The sequence below is a fragment of the Malaclemys terrapin genome, chromosome 1, assembly GCF_027887155.1.
Source record: "Malaclemys terrapin pileata isolate rMalTer1 chromosome 1, rMalTer1.hap1, whole genome shotgun sequence".
NCBI lineage: Eukaryota > Metazoa > Chordata > Testudines > Emydidae > Malaclemys > Malaclemys terrapin.
The window spans coordinates 302,838,290-302,860,763 of NC_071505.1; the positions used below are offsets into that span (position 1 = coordinate 302,838,290).

The following is a 22,474-nucleotide window of genomic DNA, read 5'->3' on the forward strand; positions in this document are numbered from 1 at the left end:
CCAAGGGAGCACACCCAGAAGAAGCTGTGAATGAGCTCACCATGACCAAGAGGGTTTGGATGCCAGACAAAGAGCCACTTCCATAACAATATATGGAATACATGGAAAGTTGATGTGCTCCTCTCAGCTTTTTCATTCTGCTTTTTAAGCCCCAGCAGACTGAGCACCTGTCTCTTAGATGGTCTTCAATGCAGCTGTTAGGCAGCCCAAATGAGGGTCACTGGCAGACATTGGCTTTCAACAACCAGAATCAGGCTTGAAACCCGGAGACTTTGTTATAGGCTCCACCAGTACCAGGCAAGGCCCAGAGGCCCACCTGATTAGAATAATGAAGAAAAGAAAAATTTAAACAAATTAAAAAGTAGAAAGAAAAAAAAAGTCCAATGTATGAAGAACAGTGCCATTAGACAAAAAGTAAGCTGAAGTATCCATAGCTTTGTTCTGAATGCTCCAGTTACTGACCACAAACAGTAAGAAGCAGCTGAAGGAGGAGTGGGGCAGCTTTGCCCTTTAAGTCTTTCTCCCTGAACACTAGGAAGCAGGGATGGATGAAGCCACCCCTATAGGTACTGCTAGGGACGACTCTCCGGCACAGGTACATGAGACGTGCCCACACAGCGTAACAGACACATGCAATCACTCAAAGAAGAAAATAAAGCTTATATAGCAGTATTTACATATCCTCTGTGTTTTGAGAATTCATAACATATTTGGGCAGATACCACTCTTAAAACAATCAGTTCACTAATGATCCAAATTCTATTTCAAAACAAGGAAAGCCCATTTGTTAACCGGTAATCAAGCTTGTACCAGTTATAAATATTTAATATCTTTGTTTACATAGAATCCTTTTATCATCACCAATCATTTAGAAAACACCACAAATGTGTGTGACACTTTACAAGAGAGAGCAGAACAAATTCCCTGTCTCAAAGGCTTACAATACAATCAGTCTTAGGGCAAATATCTTTTACATATTATGTAGCCTTTCATCTCAGTTCTGATTACGTGCAATTATGGTACCTCAAAGTATCTGAAACTTTCATTCCATTATTTTAGATCAGCCTCTCCTGCAACTTTGAACTTTTATCAAAGAAATGTAGGCACTGCTATATGGAAAGCAAGAGTCTTCACTGGGTCATTTAGCATCACTTACTTTCAGGAGCTTATAATTATGACAAAAATTTGTGTGTTCAGGATCAAAAAGACCTTTGATCCTGAACATACAAATTTTTGTCATAATTATATCATAATCATATCATATTTGTAGATCATAAGAATTATTCAAATCAACCACCATGTTACATGAACTGACACATTTAGACACTCCATATCTAAGGTCCCTTATTCTTCTGGTGCATGCTTGTAACTCTAAACAGAAAGTTAGTAGTATTAAAACACAGATCTAACTGAGCATGAGACACACAACAGTTCAATTATCCCAACTCAACTGTCTCAACCTAAGCAAATTGTTTTGCCTTTTTTCTAATTGGAGATTGATATAGCTAATCCCATCAAACTTTAAAATTTACATTGCAATGGTACAGAAACATACCATGGGTTTTTTTGTGCCAACCTGGAAAACTTTTCTGACAGCTTGGCACAAAAAGATGAAACAGCAATTTGGTAAGTCTTTCTGGCTTCATAAAGGAGTGTGTGTTTAAGGCCACAACTAGCAATTCAAAGACAAGTAAATTCAAGAGGTTTCTTTCTGGTCAAATCCAAAAAACTACTGCAGAATATTTCTCTCACTCCCTAGAAAAAGAGCTTGCATATTATTACTCCATATTATTTCTCATTTTACAGTGAGAAAACTGAGACAATGAGATTTGCCTGAGGCCATACTGTGAATCACTGGCAAAACCAGGATTAGAACTCAGGAAAGGGAAGTAATGTTAATGTAACTAGAGGTTATTGAGATAAGTGGTCCCTTTCTGAATTCCACTGTGGGCACACTTGTGCTCCATGTACCTGAGACTGGAGAATATTTGCTAGTAGTGTCCATTGATCTGTGCTCCTGACCTCCTCATGCTCTTTACCAAAGGCATAAGGGACAAGGCGGACTGACCGCCTCTCCAGTTCCTTCCCTACTATGAAGCTAGTCATGAACTGATGCAGAGGAGGAGGAGGGTGGGTAGTGGAATACAAATAGGGACCACACATCTAAAAGAACTCATTACAATAAGGTAAGTAACTTCTTACCTTTCTTCTTTGAGTTGTGGTTCCTATGTGTATTCTCCTGTGGGTGACTGACAAGTAGTACTTAGAAAGGAGGTGGATGTGAGGATGCTTGTGGTATAACTGCTTGCAGGATTAATGTCCCAAAGGATGCATCAGTGGCAGAGTCCTGGATTAAGGTGTAATGTCTTATACATGTGGATGGAACTCCATGTAGCTGCTCTGCAAATATCACTTCAAGAGGTACCCTTTCTTGATGTTATTGAGGTTGCCTGAGCCCTTATAGAGTGAGCTCTTACCCATGCGAGGGAGGAGTGTGTCAACTGAAAGGAGGATACAGCTAGAGATCCTGTGAGAAGACATGGCTTGTCCTCATACTTGTTCTGCTACGGCAATGAACAGTCTACGTGACTTCCTAATCTGTTTTGTTCTCTGCAGGTAGAGTGCCAATGCTCATCACAGCTGGAGGGAATGAAGTCCGCACTCCTCACTAGAGGCATGGGGCTTTGGGGAAAAACACAGGTAAGTGAATTGAGTGGTTTATATGAAATTCTGAAACTATTTTAGGACTGGATTTTGGGTGTTGTAATAGCAAGACCTTATCCTTATGGAATATTGTGTTTGGTGGATCCACCATTAAGGTCCCTAGTACTCCTCCTCTTCTGGCTGAAGTGATGGCAACAAGGACGGCCACCCTCACTGATAGGCAAGACATGGAACACATAGCTAGCAGTTTTATGGGAGGTTTAGCAAGTGCTCAAAGCACTAAAGTAAGATTCCCCTTGGGGGATTGGTTTCTTCACAGCTGGAAAGTTTCTGACCAGATTTCAACAACCTGACTGTTATCAGGTGCTAAATATCAAGGAACCATCCATTGGCAGGTGACACAAACTAATTACTGCTAGATGAACTTGCAGGGAGCTAAGGGAAAAGCCCATAATCTTGAGGATAAAAATATAATCCAAAATTGTGGGAATATCAGGTGCCTCTGGAGACATATAGTTTTGCTGAGTCCAGACAGATGAAGGTTTCAACTTGGCTAGATTATATTTTCCGATGGAGTCTTTTCTGTCACTAGTGAGAATAATTTTCCCAGCTTCGGAACAGGAATGTTCTAGGCTCAATGCCCATCCAAATACCATGCCATGAGATTAAAGCGTTGGGGTTGTAATGACCCTGCCATTTATCTGGATCAAGAAATCTTAAAAGATCTGAATGTTGATAAGTGGATGGGAATGACATTTGTAGGAGGTTTGGAAAGCATAATTGTCTGGGCCATCTGGGGGCAATGAGGATGACTTGAGCCCTGTCTAGTTGAATTTTCCATAGAACCAGAGATAATAGTTCAATGGGAGGCATAACTGAAGTGATCTGTCCAAGGTAGAAGAGGACTATTGCTCACTGGAGCAGTTTACTTTACATTTCCTGTTTCTCACTGAGTGAAGATGGTGTTTATTACTGAATCATGTAATTCCCACTTGTGATAGGTGGCAAAATGCCTGCTGAGGCTGTCCACCAGCACATTTTGGGTGTCTGGGAGGTACATTGCAGATAGGGTTATGTGGTTCTGTATACACTAGGTCCATAAGTTGACCACTTCTAAAAAGAGCAGGATGGAGTATGTCTCTCCCTGCTTATTTACATAGAAAATGGTAGTTATGTTGTCCAACATTATCAGGATGTGCTGGGATTGCGTGAATGGTAGGAATGTTTTGTTGTAGGGCTCTCAGTTCCAGAAGACTGATGTGCATTCTGGCTGCCCGAGTGATCCTAGTGCCGTGTGATTGTCTAGGTGAGTTCCCCTATCCTACCAGGGAGAGGTTTGTAATTATCATTGTTGGGTGTAAGGGATAGAAATGGAACTCCCATGCACACATGTCCAGCATCTCTCCACCATTCCCTCACTTAGAAGGAATTGTCCCTATGGTATTCATGCTGTGTGCGCTTGGTGTACATACCGTTTGGAGCCAGCTTACAGGCAATGAAGGTTGAGTCTGGCATATGGCCCTGGAGAGTAAGGTACATTACACACTAAAGTTTGTGTGCACGCAGGTCTATCACAGTGCCCATGGAGTGAAATCTGTCTGTGGGAGTGAAATCTGTGGAGAGGTAGGCCTTCACTTTGACTGAATCCAGTGTCAATCCTATAAAGTCTATGGCCTGTGTCGGAGTCAAGATAGACTATTCCATGCTTACACAGATTACCAGGGATGCTAGAAGGTGCATCAGTGATGAAGTTGACATTAAAACTTTCAGGTGAGACTGGCTGGTTAGAAGCCAGTTGTCTAAGTATGGGAAGACGGTGGAGCAGCCTTGTCTGAGCTGAGCTGCTATTATGAAGAACGCTTTTGTGAAGACTCTGGGAGCTGTAGCGAGCCCAAATGGAAGCACCCTGTATTGATAGTTGTGTGGGCCCACCACAAAGCTGAGGAACCATCTGTCAGAGGGATGAATATTCACATGAAAGCATGCCTATTTCATATTAAGAGCCATGAACCATGTGACTTTTTGTAGGGATGGTATTATTGATGCTAATGTACCCATGTGAAATTTCAGTTTTTGAATAAAAACTATCAGTTGACACAGCTTGAGAACGGGTCACCAGCCTTCTTTCTTCTTGGGAATGAAGAAATACTTTGAATAGAACCCTTTTCCTCAATATTGAGGGGGTATCTGCTTGTAACAGGGTTCACGTCCCACCCCTCTTCCTGGGGCCCACTTGCTGCCCCCAATAAAGCTCAGAGAGGCTTCAGGGTTGCGAACCACCTGTGTCTTTATTTATATAAGGTTCTCCTTAGATAGATTAGTCACCTCCTTTACAGGCAGAGGTAGCCTTCAGCTAGGAGGCCTCCAGTTCCCTCCCTGACTGACTTCTTCCTGGCTGCCCCCCGCCTTCTGGCTTCCTCCCAGCCTTTATAGCTCTTGGCTTGTCAGGCCAGCAGATGTTGCCAATCCTCAGGCCAGAATCAGGCCTTTTCCATCAACCCCAATCTATTTCCCCTGATTGGAGCTGACTGGGCAGGGGCTAATTGGTGCTTTTGCACCAGCACCCTGGTACACTGTTGTATTGCTCCTCATTGGAGAAGAGATTGTACCTCCTGAAGGAGAACTGCCTTATGAGACTGGGTCCCTGAAAAGGGACAGGGAAGAGGGTTTTGGAGGAGGGAGGCAGAGAAACTCTACGGTACAGGTGGAATGGATATCCAGCATGTACTTGTCTGTTGTTCTCACTGCCCAGTTTTGGGGAAATTTTGCTAGTTATTCCCCAATGGATCTCAGTAATAGGTGGAGATGGCATTAATACTGGGTTGCAGCTCTCTGGCGTCATGTTAAAAATATCTCTTGGCTGGAGGGTGAGGCTGGATAGTGGAAGATGCATCTTTTGTTGTTTGCGAGGTGGCTTGTATGATGGAGAGTGATAAAATCATTCAGGTAATCAACTCACAATCTTTGACAGTAACCAGCAGGTTCCTGAGCTTTTGGGTCTCAGTGTTTCATTTTAGGTAGCACCAAAGTCAGCCTCTGAGTCAATGTGGAGGTTGCTACTGAAGGACTTTTGCACCTATGAGTCTTTTGAACATGCCCATGCAGCTTAGGAGGACCTAATTTCTTATGGCTCGGGCATGAGGGCTCACCTGACTTGGAAAGAGTCGAGGCGCGTCTCTTCCCTTAGATCGTCTATGAAGAAATCTGTTTTTATGTTTGTAAGAGTGCCCCTTACTCCCATGAGGGGGCCAGACAAAGGGCTTATCCCACTCGATTCCAGAGTCAGACACAGAATAGGGATCTTGCTACCTGCTGACTCTGGCCAACATTCAGGAAGGTCTCCCTGGCCTGGGTCTGAATGGGGATTCATTGCCTGCTCCATAACATGTTTCTGAAGTTGAAGTTCTAATGCCTGCTGAGTTAGGCTGGGAAGGGAGTGTCAAAAATTGCATTTGGTGGACCAGAGGCAGCACTGATGATCACTGCTCACCAAAAAGAAGCCGGGGCAGAAAATGCAATTTTTGTAGCCCAGACTCTTGGGCATCCTCAAAATCCCATTCTGGGAGATTGGGAGCACAGGGTTGGGAGTCTAAAACTGACTAACTAGAACTATCAAAACACTAACAACAAAAACTAAGAATAATTTTAAATTTTAAATATTTACAGGAAGAAGAGAAAGGATCAGCTTGGGACACTGGAGGTTTCTGACTCAGGCTATGAGGTGGTAACTGAAGAGGTGGTTGGTCTGCCTTGCCTTGCCCCTTATAGTCTGGGTGAAGAGCAAAAAGAGAACAGGGACACAGGCACGGACCAACAGACACTACTTGCAGGAATTCTTGGACCGCATGCCTGCCCACAGTGGAATGCACATAGGCACTCAAAGAAGAACTCCTCACTCCCAACTTTGTGCTCATTCCTCCAGACCACCTTGCCTTACTGACAGAGGAGCTGAGCATATACTGCTTCAACTGAGTTCAACTGCAGCTTTGAGCATTCAGCACTTCTGAAAAAAATCAATGCAAGGTGTTTCAAATTGGGCACTCCAAAAATTCAGAATACACAGTTACTTTGTCAAAATTTGGTTTAACTGGATATCTCAACATCACATACAAAGTCTGTGACACATGCAGGGCTACAATTGAGTCCTCTCAAGTCAGTCACCCTCCTTCACCACAACAGCACCTTTCTCTTCCTGCAATCCTCTGCCTCCTTCTGTACATACCTTACAACTTCTATAGAAAATGAGGCAGAAATCCCACACACAACCTAATTCATTATCTGATTGTAATTCACCATACAATTTGTTCCCTAAGGCCCAGTACCAGGAGGTGGGAGGCTCCTACACTGTATATTGCCACCAGCGAAGGGTATGGCCCACTGGGGTCATTTGGTGGGTCCCTGGAGGCTGTCAGGAGAAATTGGGCCCCACTCTATCTCAATTGATCTGGCATACCCAGGCTGTCTACTCATGGGGCTCCCAATTCAGTGTGTGCTGATGCTCTTTTGGCAACAACATGGACCCAGCCTTAAATTAAAGCATTCATATTCAGTTATTATTTTGGCACATTGCCAACCACACAAGCTAGAGGAGGAAAATGGAAATTTTCAACCATTTACAACTCAACAAAACCCCAATTGACTTTCACTAGAAAAAACAAATGAGGCACTTCTATGGCCCCAGGGATTTCTCCCACTGAATTTCAAAAGACTGCTGTAAAAACAGAAGGTGTTAGAACTCTCAAAGTTTCTTTTATAAAGAAAATTTTTAACAATCTAAATAAAAGGTCATTTCCAGCTCCATCTATAATGCCATAAGTATATATAAAGCTTTACAGACAAGTTGCAAAAATTATAACAGTGCTTATGAAAAAAATCTAAATAAACATGATAAGTACTTGCTTGATTCAGAGAGGATCTTTTAAAATTTCAGATTTTAATAGAGTCATAGTGACCTTGGAATCTTTTAAATACAGATTCATATAAACACATTTTTTGCAACAAATGATATTATTTGCATGTTTAAGTAATTTGTACCTCATAAAGTGTGTTATATGTTGTAACGGTCACAGTATTTGTATGCAGCATCAACCTCTCTCCAAGAAGAGTGAAAAGACTATGGGTATGCATGATTTCAACCTTTCGTCTGGAGGAAAGAACATAAAAATACAAAACATAAAAGATGAAGATTTTAAGTAAATGCAAAACCAGAGAAGGAATGTATTTTTTTCATGCTATCAAAAAACATTTTACGTCAAACTTGGACTTTATAATATCTATGCTTTAAATTGTTTATTATTCTTTTATTATCTAATGTTGCATATTACTTTAAGCTATTTCTGAAAATTAATTTAAACTGTTCTGGCCATACTGAATGGTTATGAGAATGCAATTTTATATGCAGGATGGGTTCTTGTATGTAATAAATCTACACAGTGCTTTAAGAAAAAAAAAATATGGAAAATGAAGTGCAAACTCTCTATCCCAAAGCATTTACAATTTATATGGAAGAATAGGTACAATATGGATTAAAACAATACATAATAGATAAAGAGTGTTAGTGGTCATATCTGAAATGCTTAGAATAGAAAAGTTTTCATGACTTTCCTCTATGGAACTACAAAGGCAAGTTGGACAAAGTGTTCTGGTGGTATGTAGCCAAATATGTCTAATTTATTAAATTCACAGATATTTCGGTCAATTTTTGCAGGGGAGATGAGAATAAATATAATACAGCATGCTTTTGTTATTTTTTTCCCCAGACTTTTTTTTTTTTTTTTAGTTTCTTACAAAAAGCCACATAAATAAAATATTAAAGTTGCATGATTAACCATTTAAGAGTCAAGAAATGCAATCTTAGCTATGCCTCTTGTGTATATTCATTACAATACATTCTTCAGTTTCATAATTACATACCACACTATTTCTAAAATGATAAAATATAATACACATATTTTTAAGGTCATTGAAATTTGTAACATCTTGTAGTTCTATGTACTGTTCTAAACATAGCAAGGTGCTCATGAGCCATTTATATGAACACAATACAGGTATATGTAACATACTACAGATTGAGGATACAAAAGACTAACAGTGAAAACTTACTGTCTTATATATACTACATGTGCTCAAAGCAATACTAGCTTTATAGTTAATTGACTTCTCACCAACACTGCTTCCAAGGAAGGGTTTGCTGCTCATTGAAAGAAAATGTATAGTACCTAGGCATTTTAACAAGTTTTGTAAGCACCTATCTTACAAAGGAGAACTTACATAGAACTTTGATAAGAATGGCCATACTGGTCAGACCAAAGGTCCATCTAGCCCAGTATCCTGTCTTCTGACAGTGGCCAATGCCACGTGCCCCAGAGGGAATGAACAGAACAAGTAACCATCAAGTGATTATCCCTTGTTGCTTCTGGCAAACAGAGGCTAGGAACACCATACCTGCCCATCCTGGCTACTAGCCATTGATGGACCTATCCTCCATGAACTTATTTAGTTCTTTTTTGAACCCTATTATAGTCTTAGCCTTCACAACATCCTCTGGCAAGGAGTTCCACAGGTTGACTTTGTGTTGTGTGAAGAAATACTTCCTTTTGTTTGTTTTAAACCTCCTGCTTATTAATTTAATTTGGTGACCCCTAGTTCTTGTATTATGAGGAGTAAATAACACTTCCTTATTTACTTGCTGTACGCCAGTCACGGTTTTATAGACCTCCATCATATCCCGCCCCCCTCCCCTTAGTCATCTCTTTTCCTAGCTGAAAAGTCCCAGTCTTATTAATCAGGGCTGGCTCTAGGATTTTTGCCACCCAAAGCAAAAACAATTTTGGCCGCCCCCCCCCTTCTTTAATTACCTCACCCCCGGCCCCGCCTCAACTCCGCCCCTTCCCCAAATCCCCAGCCCTGCCTCCTCCCCCCAGGCTCTCAAGTCTGGGAGGGAGGGGGAGCAGCGGTGCGCGAAACAGCTGTTTCGCACGCTGCGGCCGCTCGGGATCTTCCTCTCCCTCCCAGGTTTGAGAGCCTGGGAGGGAGGGGGAGACTCCGAGTGGCCGCGGCGCAGGCGCCGCTTCTCCCCCTCCCTCCCAGGCTCCCAAGCGTGGGACGGAGGGGGAGCAGCGGCGTGCGAAACGGCCGCTCGGCATCTCCCCCTCCCTCCCAGGTTTGAGAGCCTGGGAGGGAGGGGGAGACCCCGAGCCACCGTGGCACACGAAACAGCTGATTCGCGCGCCGCTGCTCCCCCTCCCCCCCAGGCTTGAGAGCCTGGGAGGGAGGGCGAGTAGCGGCACGTGAATCAGCTGTTTCGCGCGCCGTGGCAGCAGCAGCGGAGGTGAGCTAGGGTGGCCGGGGCACATTTTTAGGGGCGGCATTCTGGCGCCGGCCATGCCGCCCCTAAAAATGTGCCGCCCCAAGCACCAGCTTGTTTTGCTGGAGCCTAGAGCCGGCCCTGTTATTAATCTCTCCTCATGCGGAAGCTGTTCCATACCCCTAATGATTTTTGTTGCCCTTTTCTGAACCTTTTCCAATTCCAATATATCTTTTTTGGGATGGGGCGAACACATCTGCACACAGTATTCAAGATGTGGGGGTACCATGGATTTATATAGAGGCAATATGATATTCTCTGTCTTATTATCCATCCCTTTCTTAATGATGGCCAACATTCTGTTCACCTTTTTGACTGCTGCTGCACATTGAGTGGATGTTTTCAGAAAACTATCCACAATGATTCCAAGATCTCTTTCTTAAGTGGTAACAGCTAATTTAGACCCCAACATTTTAAAGTTACACTGGACCACTGGGGCTATGAAATTAGTGTAAGGAAGAAAAATATTACGGGTTACCACACTTGTGCCACAGAATTTAAGGCCAGAAGGGATAACCAGGTCATCTACTCTGATCTCCTCTATATCAGTGGTGCGCCCCCCTTTACCGTTAACAGAATCTGTCCATGCCCCCAACCTCAATTACTGCACAGCAAAGGCTTCCTCAGCAGCGGAGCTTGGCCTCAAGGCGGAGCTGGGGGCAGAACTGAGCTGGGGGCAGAGAAGGAATGAGGGCAGAGCTGGTCTGGGGGCGGAGCAGGGGTAGAGTGGAGTTGGGGCATGGGCCAGAGTGGGGTTGGGTGTGGAGTGGGGCAGAGGATGGATCTGGTTGGGAAGTGGAGCAGGACTGGGGGCTGAATGCGGTCGGGGGTGGAGCTCAGCTGGGGGTGGAGCGGGACTGGAAGTGGGTGTCCCTCCCCTCCCCTCATGGGCGCTGGCCCGGGCCCTGCCGCGCACCCCCTGAATGTTCCTCTGTGCCCCTTAGTGGGGCTCACCCCAAAGTTTGGGGACTGTGCTCTATATAACAGGCCATTAAACACTATCCAACCATCCACAAACCAAGCCCCAAAACTAAAATTAGACCAAAATATTACAAGAGACTAAATTATTCTGTGCCACAAGCAGAGGACAGGGACTGAGGTGCATCAGTTCTTTAAGCCTCTGCAGTGGCATGGAATTAATGTAGTAACATATATCTCAAGGATCCTCACAAGTGACTAATGCCCCATCCTGCAGAGGAAGATGAACACCCCCCTAAGATCACTGCCAAACTGACTTCGGGGGATTTCCTTCCTGAGCCTGAATATGGTGTTAAATTAGACCCTGAGCACGTGAGCAAGACTCACCAGCCATGCACTTGAGAAAGAAAATTCTCAGGACCACCCCAGTACCAGCCCATCCAATGTCCCAACTGCAAATGTGGTTGTCTTACATGTTTGAGACTATGTATTTGAGAAATAGTATGTTTTCATAAAATTAGACTATTGTGGTATGCACATGCAAGGGGACATATTTATGGCAATGTGTGCACCTTTAATTTTGAAATTTCCTGACTTGTGCTTAAATGTGAAAGTTAACATTCTCTTAACATATATTCTGTATAAAAACAAAAACCAACTAAATACAATTGGGGGAAAGAGGACACACAACTTTGTTGACTTTGTATTAAGGTGGTTAGACAGAATAGCCAACCAACAAAAAACAAATAAGAAGGAAAGAATCAATTAAGTCACTTTACATATCATCTATACTCAACTCATCCATTAGTTTCCCTTCTCAGCATCAACTCTCTTGACTCTTCTGCTAAAGAGCCAATGGATACCTATGACTACAGCAATATTAATTGGTTTTATGTTTATGTGTTTTAATTATTAATATTAATGCAGCTTTTGTAAGTTACATTGTGTGTAGCTGCATATGTGGCTTTGTACTGGTGTGTGAAGCATTGCAAATAGTGTCATTTTCTGTAATGTTTAGGAAAAATGTATGAGAATGAGTGATTTATGTTAGAGATTATTCTAAAGTTATTTCTGTACTTAAAAATTACAGCGTTAAAGTCAGAGTGTGCATAAACATAAGTGTATTTTATGGTGACAGTTAAGACTACATGTTTAGACAAACCACCTCTCCATCTTCTCCTACTACCAGCAACATAGTGCAAATTTCACTTTATCTCCATGCTCCCATAAAATAGACCTGCTCCTCCCTGCCTCCCACAATCTCACCCATCCAAATCCCCCACATAGATCTGTTCACCTCCTCCTCTTTCCTCTCCATGGTACTGTTTCATAGTCCACCATATAAACAGAACATGGGCTTGTGAGTGGGGGGCGGGGTTGGGATAAAGGCTTTTGGTTGGTGGATGAAGAGACCAAGGTTGTGTGTGGGGAAAGTCAAGCTTGTCTGCACTGAGGCATCAAGATCTCCCTATGGCACTACTGCCTTGATGGGCTAGGAGGATGGAGTGACTCCCCTCCACCCTAGGCCTCAGCAAAGCCCTAATTCTTTCTAGCTCAGGCCTCACATTGCACACAAGCGTCTTTGTCCCTGGGTCTCACAAATCCCTAATAAATCCCATTTCTCCAAACTCTTTCACAAAGTATCATCTCCCCACAAGTCCCATCTCTTCCCTGCCCAGACTCCCTCCCTCGCTCATTAGGGGTACATGCAGATTGTGACTGCTGAATCAAGCTTGCAGTGACAGGAAAAAATGACGTGGCTGACAGAACCCTGCAGTTCTTCTGGCTAATCATTGCACTACTCACAATTATTCTTTACCAGGAATAACTATTTAGTTTTAAAACTTCAGAAGTGCTCCAAGTCCAAGATATCAGAAAAAATATGAGATAGACACGCACAGATATGCATGTGTGTGATTTGGTGTTTTTGAAGATTGTGGGTTTTTAGCTATTCAAACTCCCAAAATATGACGTGAACAGGACAAATTTCAAAATGGGAGCATTTAAAATATTTCAGCTGTAAAGATTCACTAAAAAAATTACAGAAAATTCCTTTATGAAGAGCTATCACATCAAATTTGGAAAGCAAATTCAGTAACTAAAATGCAAAACCGAAGGGATTTTATTTCTTCTCTAATGATGCGCTGATTTGTACGGATGCAGCCATAATTCGCTGGATTCTCCAAAGAGCCTCAGGTGTTCAGGCAACCAAAATTTTCAACTCCTTTAGGCACTTTTGAAAATCCCACCCTTCATTTCCTATAGTGTACCTGGGAAGCAACAGAGCTTGCCATTTATTAGTAGAAAGACAATTTTGTAGTCAATTAACTAGACTGGTCACAACGTGGTTATTGGACAAATCACAACTGCTTCAGGCCTTTTTACGCATTTTTAAACTGGAAATAACTCCTGTCTAACACAACTGTGTTGAGGTTTTAGTCAGTAATATTTATAAAACCCTTTGAGATCCTCAGGTGGAATGCAAATTAGAAATACAAAATACGATTAACAGCAGCAATTTGGACTTAATAAATCCCTTGAGAAAAATTCCATTAAGGCATCTTTTTCACAATTAACCATGTCTCAGTTAAGTGAGTGTACTTTATTGATCATTCTATCCTAGAGCCCTCAAGAAAAAACAGTGTGTCTACAAATATCCTGTCCTAGATTGATTCCTACTTTTCTAACCACTTCCTCATTTCTGATGAGGGCATTACATCTGGAACTTAAGCCCCTTCCATCATGGAGTTGATCTTTATTTTGCTTCTTCATCTACATTCTCTTTCTGGAATATCATATTGCTAGTTTCAGCCTTGGATGTCACTCTAAATTACATGTCCATCAAATAAAGGTCCCATCTATCTACTTTGCTTGTTCATGTCAACTCCTCACCAGATCATAACTTCCTACTATCAAACATTTTGAAAGACTGAACTTTTGAGTAAAACATACTACCTGTTCTGTGTCTTATTCCATAGCAGATTTCCTTAAATTAGACTTTTACTTTTCCCAGGGACAGAAATCTTAGAAACACTGTTTATTCAAAATATTTTATCTTCTCATAACTCAATTATATAAGTAGCCAATCACCACCTTTAAAGTGTCAGAATTCATCATCAAGTTGAGCTAAAATCCTTATCCTTGCTTTAACCGCATGCCAGATTAATAGAATTCCCTCTTATAGTCTTCCCAAATTGCTACTCTGAAATTTCAGGTAATACTGAAAACTGAAGCCAGATAACATTCTCACTCCAAGAAAAAAGAACATATTTTCTTGTCTACCTTCTTAATCCAAATCAAAATTATCCTAGAAAAGCATACCTTAAATTTTTTTTTTTCTTTTTATGTTACGCGGATCAAAATCTAAAGCATTTTGTGAGTCATGTATGAAGTACAATAAGCTATCCAAATGATCAAGTGCTTGGCTCTGCTGTGTCATACAATTTTCCTTGATGCTACTCTACCATACCCACTATATCATGCCATCAATACGGTTGTAGCTACTTGAATGAAATTAGGGAGGCAGGGTAGCCTAAATGACTGAGCAGAGGGCTTGCTACCAGATACTCTTGAGTTCTCATGCTGGCTCTGTCACTGATGCACATGTAAAAAGCAACAGAAGGTCCTGATGCACATGTGTAACTCCATGCAAGTCATTTAGCCTCTGTCGCAGTATCATCATCTGTAAAGCGGGATTAATAATTTATTCAACCTCGCAGAGTGTTAAGAGGATTAATTACTCAGTGTATGGACATTGTTTTGAAAATGTAAAGCACCATGTAATAGCACATTAGAAATAATCTGGGGCTAGTCAAAATAGCATTTGGGAAACTAAACAAAATCTGTCTACATGGAAACAACTCATTCTAAATTTCACTTATTTCACTTTCTACATCTTACTTCTCTATTTTTATCACTATTTTAATTTTTATCACTATTTATATACTTCATTTGCTGTTCCTTCTGTATTTGTATAACACAGTAATAGCTAATATTTTTATGAGAATGTTTTATTATTCCTCAATTTTATTTATTTCCATCATCTTTTTAAATGTCTTTGTGTAATTCCTCCCAGATGTTTATTCCTAATGCAACTGAAAATGCAAATGACTGACCAACAATCTTTAATGATCCATAAAAAATTGAGTTTCATATCTACTGTACTTTCAGAGATATACGGCCATATGAGAACAATACATTTAATTTATAAACGCCATTACTGGGTTTTTTGTTTTGTTTTCTAAAGCAATTTTGGTTTAAGACTTATTTTCACATAAACATTTAAAAGTTACCAGACAATGTTTTTTATCTTTTGAAATTACTATTTTGTAAGAAATTAATCTGAAAATGGGGTATTTTTCTTCACTGCGTATCTATAAAAATAACAGAATCTGCAAATTACTCATCATAGACACTGCAGTTAATGCATTCTAAGCACTTTCTAGATATCATGTTTTGTATTTTAAACTGAATATTACAAAAAAGAAAACAAATTATAATCATTGTATGCCACTACAACTACTTCAGACAGTACACTTACTTGTGACCCAGGTGTTTGAGAAAATATCCCAGTACCTTCAGAGCCTGCACCCAGATACTTTCACTTTTGGAAGCCAGTAATTTATAAATGACTCTAAAAAGAAAGAAAAAAAAAAATCAGTTAGCATATTCTCTGTTTACCACCAAACACCAGACATTTCCATGGAATCATTCATAGTATTGTGAAAGTAAACAATAAAATAATAAGAAAAGCGCTTAGAAAGGAATATATACATATATAAGTGAAAGGAAGTATGGTGGGATCACAAGCTATGGTACTGGGTTGGGGTCATGGTCCCTTTAAGGTAGGTCCCAAAATGGAGGGGAAATAATTTCAGTTTCAACCAAATGAAATTAAACAGTCAAAAGACTTCTTTCTTTGACTATTGGTCCAAATGAAGAAAAATAAACAAGACCTCATTCAATCTAATCCAAGGTTCCACAGACACAGGGCTGCTTCCTTCAGCCAAGGTTCCAGTTGGAACAAAAACAAAACAACATTCTACAGTCCTTGAGCAGTAGGACAGTTCTGCTGTGTTCAAGATGAGTGATTAATTCCCCAATTAGGCCTTTAAGCTAGCCAAGGCCAGGTTCAGGAGTTTTATGCGGCAGCAGGAAACCAGAGAGCACTCCTCTACCTCGCAAAACTTCACACTAACTTTCCCAACCTGGAAGCCCCCCCCTCTTTTTTTTTAAATGGTTTCTGCCATGGGCGGTGGGTATAATAGGCCAGGGAAGGCTTAGTCTTCCCTAGTGCTGCCGTCGACCTGCCACTGGACACCTGAGCCACAGTGGCCTCGCCCCTTCCCCGAGACACCCACCATCTCCTCCACTCCTGCTCCCCCGCCCACTCCCCGGAGGTCCCCGCTGCTAGCTACATCCCACCTGCTCAGGGTGGCAAGAGCCAGCAAAGTGAGGAGTCTCGGCTGGGTTTTCTGGGGGCGGGGCCGTCAGGGGCGGCAGGAGCTAGTGCTTGGGTGGCGAGCGGCTCGGCCCGGCGCTGGTGCGGGCAGCGGCTCGGCTGAGAGAGGGCCTTCAGGGGCGGGAGGGGCGGGCGCTAGGTAGGCTAACCAGGCGATGGGCCGGCCTGGCACTGGTGGTGGGGTCCAGCGGCTTGGGCGGAGGAGAGCTTCAGGGGCAGAGGAGCCATGACTCGGCGGGGGGGGGCATCAGAAGCGGGGGGGACTGCCTAGCACTTGGGGAGCCTGGCTGCTCGGCCTGGTGCTCGGGGGAGGGAGGGAGGGAGAGGAGCGGTGGGTCGGGGGGGTTGCTGGTGGTGGCGGCTCGGACCAATGTGACTGGGGTGGGTGAGTGGGGGCTCCTGTTGTCGTGGGGCCCCCTCAGGGCTTCTTCTTTTACTGGGGGTGGGTTCAGGGCTCCGGCATGCGGGGAGGGGAGGGGGTCCTTGGGTGGAAGAGGCAGGGCTGGCTAGCTAGTCTCCCCAAAGCAGGGGTTCACCCACCATCCCATGGTTTCTGCCACTTATCAACTCCAGCTTGCAGCAGACTATGAAGTCATAGCTACCAGTTCTTTTCTCCATGACTTGCATCTTAGGCGGTCTTTCAGGGCTAGCTTCCTCCTTTCAGCGCAGTGAGGGAATTTTGCTGTTTTTTGGTCTGCACACAGATTGGGCACATATACCCAATCTTAAGAAGTTACATTTAATTATGCAAATACTAAAACTATTTATCATACGCAATATACACACCGTTTAAGGGTGACCACTGTATATATCTAGAACCCTACATTGTCATAGATTCATACAGTATCAGGTAAGACAGGACATTAGATCATCTAGTCTGACCACCTATATAATGCAGAGTACAGAATTTGACACAATTACCCGTGTTGAGCCCGATAACTTGTGCCTGACTAACATCTTCCAGAAAGGCTTTGAGTCTTAATTTCATAGAATCATAGGACTGGAAGGGACTTTGAGAGGTCATCTAGTCAGTCCCCGTCACTCATGGCAGGACTAAGTATTATCTAGATCATTCCTGACAGGTGTTTGTCTAACCTGCTCTTACAAATCTCCAATGATGGAGATTCCACAATCTCCCTAGGCAATTTATTCCAATGTTTAACCACCCTAACAGTTAGGAAGTTTTTCTAAATGTCCAATCTAAACCTCCATTGCTTCTTGCCCTAGCCTCCAAGGTAAAGAACAACAATTTTTCTCTCTCCTCCTTGTAACCATAGGCACTGATTCTGTGTGTGACTCACACATGGGGAAAAATTAGTGGGTGCTTTGCACCCACTGGCAGGCAAGTTCCCCTCCCCCTTCTATTCCCCCCCAAGCATGCTGCATCCCCGTTCCTCTGCCTACCTCCCAGCATTTCCCACCTGGCCGCTGTTTGGCAGCGTTAGCATGCTCCGGGAAGGAGGGGGAGGAGCAGAAACGTGGCATGCTCAGGGGAGGAGGTGGGGCCGGGGTGGGGATTTGGGGAAGGAGTTGGAATAGGGGCAGGGAGGGGGTGGAGACTTTGGGGAAGGGGTTGGAATGGGGGTGGGACCTCAGGGAAGGGGTGGAGTCGGGGTGGGGCCGGGGGCAGAAAGGGCAGGTCGAGCACCCACGGGAAAGAGAGGAAGTCGGCACCTATGCTTGTAACAATCTTTTATGTACTTGAAAACTGTTATCATGCCTCCTCCCTCTCAGTCTTCTCTTCTCCAGACTATACAAACCCAGTTTTTTCAATTATCCCTCATAGGTCATGTTTTCTAGACTTTTAATCATTTTTGTTACTCTTCTCTGGACTTTCTTCAATTTGTCCGCATTTCCTGAAATGTGGCATCCAGAACTGGACACGATACTCCAACTGAGGCCTAATCTGCGTGGTGTTGCTTATAAGACTCTTGCTAATACATCCCAGAATGATGATCACTTTTTTTTGCAACAGTGTTACTCTGTGGACTCATATCTAGCTTGTGGTCCACTATGACCACCAGATCTCTTTCCACAGTACTCCTTCCTAGGCAGTCGTTTCCCATTTTGTATGTGTGCAACTGATTGTTCCTACCTAAATGAAGCATTTTGCATTTGTCCTTATTGAATTTCACCCTATTTACTTCAGACCATTTTTCCAGTTTGTCGAGCTCATTTTGAATTTTAATGTATTCTTCAAAGCACTTGCAACCCCTCCCAGCTTGGTATCGTCCACAAACTTTATAAATGTACTCTCAATACCATTATCTAAATCAGAGATGAAGATATTGACCAGAACTGGATTCAGAACTGATCCCTGTGGGATCCCACTCGTTATGCCCTTCCAGCATGACTGTGAACCACTGATAACCACTCTCTGAGAATGGTTTTCCAACAAGTTTTGCACCCACCTTATAGTAGCTCCATCTAGGTTGCATTTCCCATGTTAGTTTATGAGAAGGTCATGCGAGATAGTATCAAATTTTATAGAATTTGAAGATATCAAGAGATGGGGAATCCACCATTTACACTGTAGATTGTTCCAATAGTTAATCACCCTGACTTTAAACATTTATTCCTTATTTCTAATACGAATTTGTCTGGCTTCAGCTTCCATTGGTTCTTGTTATGCCTTTCTCTGCTAGTTTAAAAAACTCTAAGTACCTGGTATTTTATACTTGTACACTAATGAAGTCTCTTCTCAATTCCCTCTAAGAGAAACTATACAGATTGAGCTGCAAGCCTCTCACTTTCAGGCCCTCAAATAATTTTTGTGGCTCTTTACTGCACCCTCTCCAATACTTAAAAAATGTTGGCACGAGAATGGAACACAGTATTCTAAAATTGATATTACTAATGTCTTATACAGAGGTAAAGTCACATTCCTACTCCTAACTTTCCTGATCCAAGGATTTCATTAGCCGTTTTTACCACAGCATCACACTGTGGAGCTCATGGTGAATTACTTGTCCACTGGACGCCTAAATCCTTTTCAGTCACTGATTTCCAGAATACATTCTGTAGGCAGTCTGCATTTCCCCCCTAGATATATGACCTAGCATTTGGCTATATTAAAACACATATTTCTGAAGGGGCCCAGGTTACCAAATGATCCAGATTGCTCTGTAGGATTGTTCTCATTATTATTTACCACTCTGCCAATCTTTGTGTCACCTAGAAATCTCATCACCAATGACTTTATATCTACTTCCATATCATTGAAGAAAATGCTGAATAGTGTCAGGCCTAGTAGAGATCCCTGCAGAGCCACCCTAGAAACACCAATGATGATTCCCCAATTAACTTTTTTTTTTAAATCTGTCGTTTAGCTGTTCTTAATCAATATTACATATTTTTTAAAAAAATCATAATCCTGTATAGTACCAAGTCAAATATCTTACAAAAGTCTACATGTATTCAATCTATGCTGGGGTGCCGGAACCAGCCCCCCCACTTTTAAAAGTGGGAGGGCCATGCCACCTTTTAAACATGGGCATAGTTTGGGGGACAGGGGGCTGCATTTCCCCCCAAACTATGAGTATCAAGCAGGCACAAGTGTAGCCCCTGACAGTGGTGGCAGCCTCTTCCCGGTGAGCGGGGCCTTAGCTCCCCCTCACCATGAGGCCTGGCCCCTATCCACGGCCCCGCCCATGCTTCTTCTCTTCTCCCTGAGGCCCCCACCCCCTGGCCAGGCCAGACGCCAGAGATGAGCCATGGTAAGAGCCACCCAGGGAGTCCGAGCCGCTGTGGGGAACCCTGGACTCCCCACCTGCTCTGAGCAGGGGACTGGGGTCCCTGAGAGCAGCCTCCAACCCATGTCCCCACCCCCCAGGCTGCACCGTCCAGGTAGGGTTGCCAGTCCTCCAGGATCAACTTGGAGTCTCTAGGAATTAAGGATTAATCTTTAATTAAAGATGATCATGTGATGAAACCTCCAGGAATACTTCCAACCAAAATTGGAGACCTTGCGATCAGGGCAGGGAGAGGGCTCAGGTCTCCCCACAGCGGCCTGGGCTCCCTGGATGGCTCTTACCACTGCCCTGCTCTCGCTTCAGCTAGGGGGTGGGGCCTCTGGGGGAAGAGCAGAAGAGGCAGGGCCTCATGCCCCACCACTTCTACCAAGGTTCCAGCGCTGTTGATCAATGGCTTTATCAACCAAACTTGTAATCTCTTTAAAAAATTGAGATAAGGATTGACATAAAACCACACTGACTGGAATTAATCAACTATCCATTCTTTACCACTTTATTAACTGAATATTGTATCAGCTTTTCCATTATTTTGCCTGGGACTGATGTCAGGCTAGCCTGACTAGCCGGGTTAGCCTGCTTGACCTTTTTTATATTGCCACAATATAATCACTCTTCCAGTCTTCTGGAATTTCACCAGAATTCCAAGATTAAAAATTAACACCAGTGGGCCAAAGATATCCTCAGCTAACTCTTTTAGAATTCTTGGGTGCAAGTTATCCGGGCTGATTTAAAAATATTTATTTCTAGTAGATGCTATTTAACATCCTCCATATCTTTCCATTTACACTCTAGAGAGATTAGGTCACAAGATAAATCAGTATTTGTTTGAGCCACTATTGTTTAAAAACATATTCTATGTATGAGGATAAAGCAAAGAAGAATTAAACAGTGAAAGTATGTTGGCTTTACTAAAAAGTCAACTTTAGACATTACTTTACTCATTTTCATCTGGACTGTTGGGGAACAACCCTGCAATTTGCCAGGATGACCAACTGGATGACCTGAAAGGTCATTCTTATCTTTTTCTTCTCTTCTATGAGACTGATTCTTTTTCATGTGTATACTCGGTTCCAATTATTAGACTTCCTTTTGACTCTAAATTATACCAGACCCTTTGTCTAGAATAAATAAAAACAAATAACTTTCAAAATCAAATGCATTCCCAGGTTACCTAAACCATGATCTGTTCACCACTTGTTACTCTTACTCTCTTCTTTCCATAATCACCATTTCTTTGGCCATTTCAGATGACTTAACTCCTCCAGCTCAGCTACTGGCCCTTCACCATATAAGGGGGTGTCCTCTTAGAAAAGTGTTGGAACAGAGCCAGAAAGAAATACTGAACAAGTCACAGCTGAACAAAAGTACGGCAGAAAACTAAATTCTGCTAGCAATAACTAGATGGATCCCATCTCTTGATTTTGATTGTTGGCATAGTTAATTAAACCGTTTCAAATATAAAGACTTCCATGAAGATTTTAATATTTTTAAGACATTGTTTGACTAAACTACCTTAAAAAGCAGCTGTTGTGCAGGTTAGTAGCTGTTTTTTTACACAGTATCTCAGTCATACTGAAATTATTTTTCAGAATATCACAAGACAAAGAATCCACATTAAAACACATTTATTATTTTAAAATATTGACCTTTTTTGTTACTATGTTAGATATAAGAAAATACCAAGATAGCACTGTTTGTCTTATTGTAGTCAATTATAAATTACTGACAAATATATTTACTGTAGAGACACTATTTTTCAGCTTCTGGATAGAATACGAATATAAGTTCAACTCAGAAAAATGTTTTAAAAAATGACTAAAATTAGTCTACTGTAACAGTTAAAAAAGGGAACTTTCATACCCATATCTGTATTTTTCAGTGTACCTTGTGAGTGGCACATTATATTCCAGATTGAATTGCAAATAAAAAAAATAATTTATCCACAAACATGTCTAGTTTTATAAACAGGACCCCAGCTGAAATATTTTCACTTAAATCTCCCCATGACATGTTATAAAAACTTTCATGTTTTGAAAGAATAAAATGCTAGATTTAGTATATTCCATAAATGTATTTGTACTCCAAAAGCAAGCAATCACACTTTTTATGTATGTGGGAAAGGAAGCAGGTTGGAGGGAGATTAGTTTCAAAGTATATTGTCATTTCTCCATCTTACCGTATCCCGTTTCTTTGATCAAATGCAGGTATCATAGATGCTGGATGTTCTGACATTAGAGCCACTAGCAACTGCAGCACATCATGAATATTTTCATCCTGTGTGACAAGCATCAAAATCTTTTAGAAAAAATTCTT

The 22,474-nt window shown here is 42.2% G+C and overlaps 1 protein-coding gene across 3 annotated transcripts in view; it reads right to left on the bottom strand.

Annotated features, from left to right (window-relative positions):
- NBEA (neurobeachin) overlaps positions 1-22,474 on the bottom strand; it is an 817,568-nt gene that overhangs the window by 528,698 nt on the left and 266,396 nt on the right. For all 3 annotated transcript variants that reach the window (XM_054015304.1, XM_054015305.1, XM_054015303.1), the window contains exons 16-18: positions 22,338-22,435; positions 15,489-15,581; positions 7,699-7,807 (exon numbers count right to left, since the gene is read on the bottom strand). In XM_054015304.1, the coding sequence (XP_053871279.1) occupies positions 7,699-7,807; positions 15,489-15,581; positions 22,338-22,435 (300 nt within the window). The remainder of the gene's footprint in view (positions 1-7,698; positions 7,808-15,488; positions 15,582-22,337; positions 22,436-22,474) is intronic.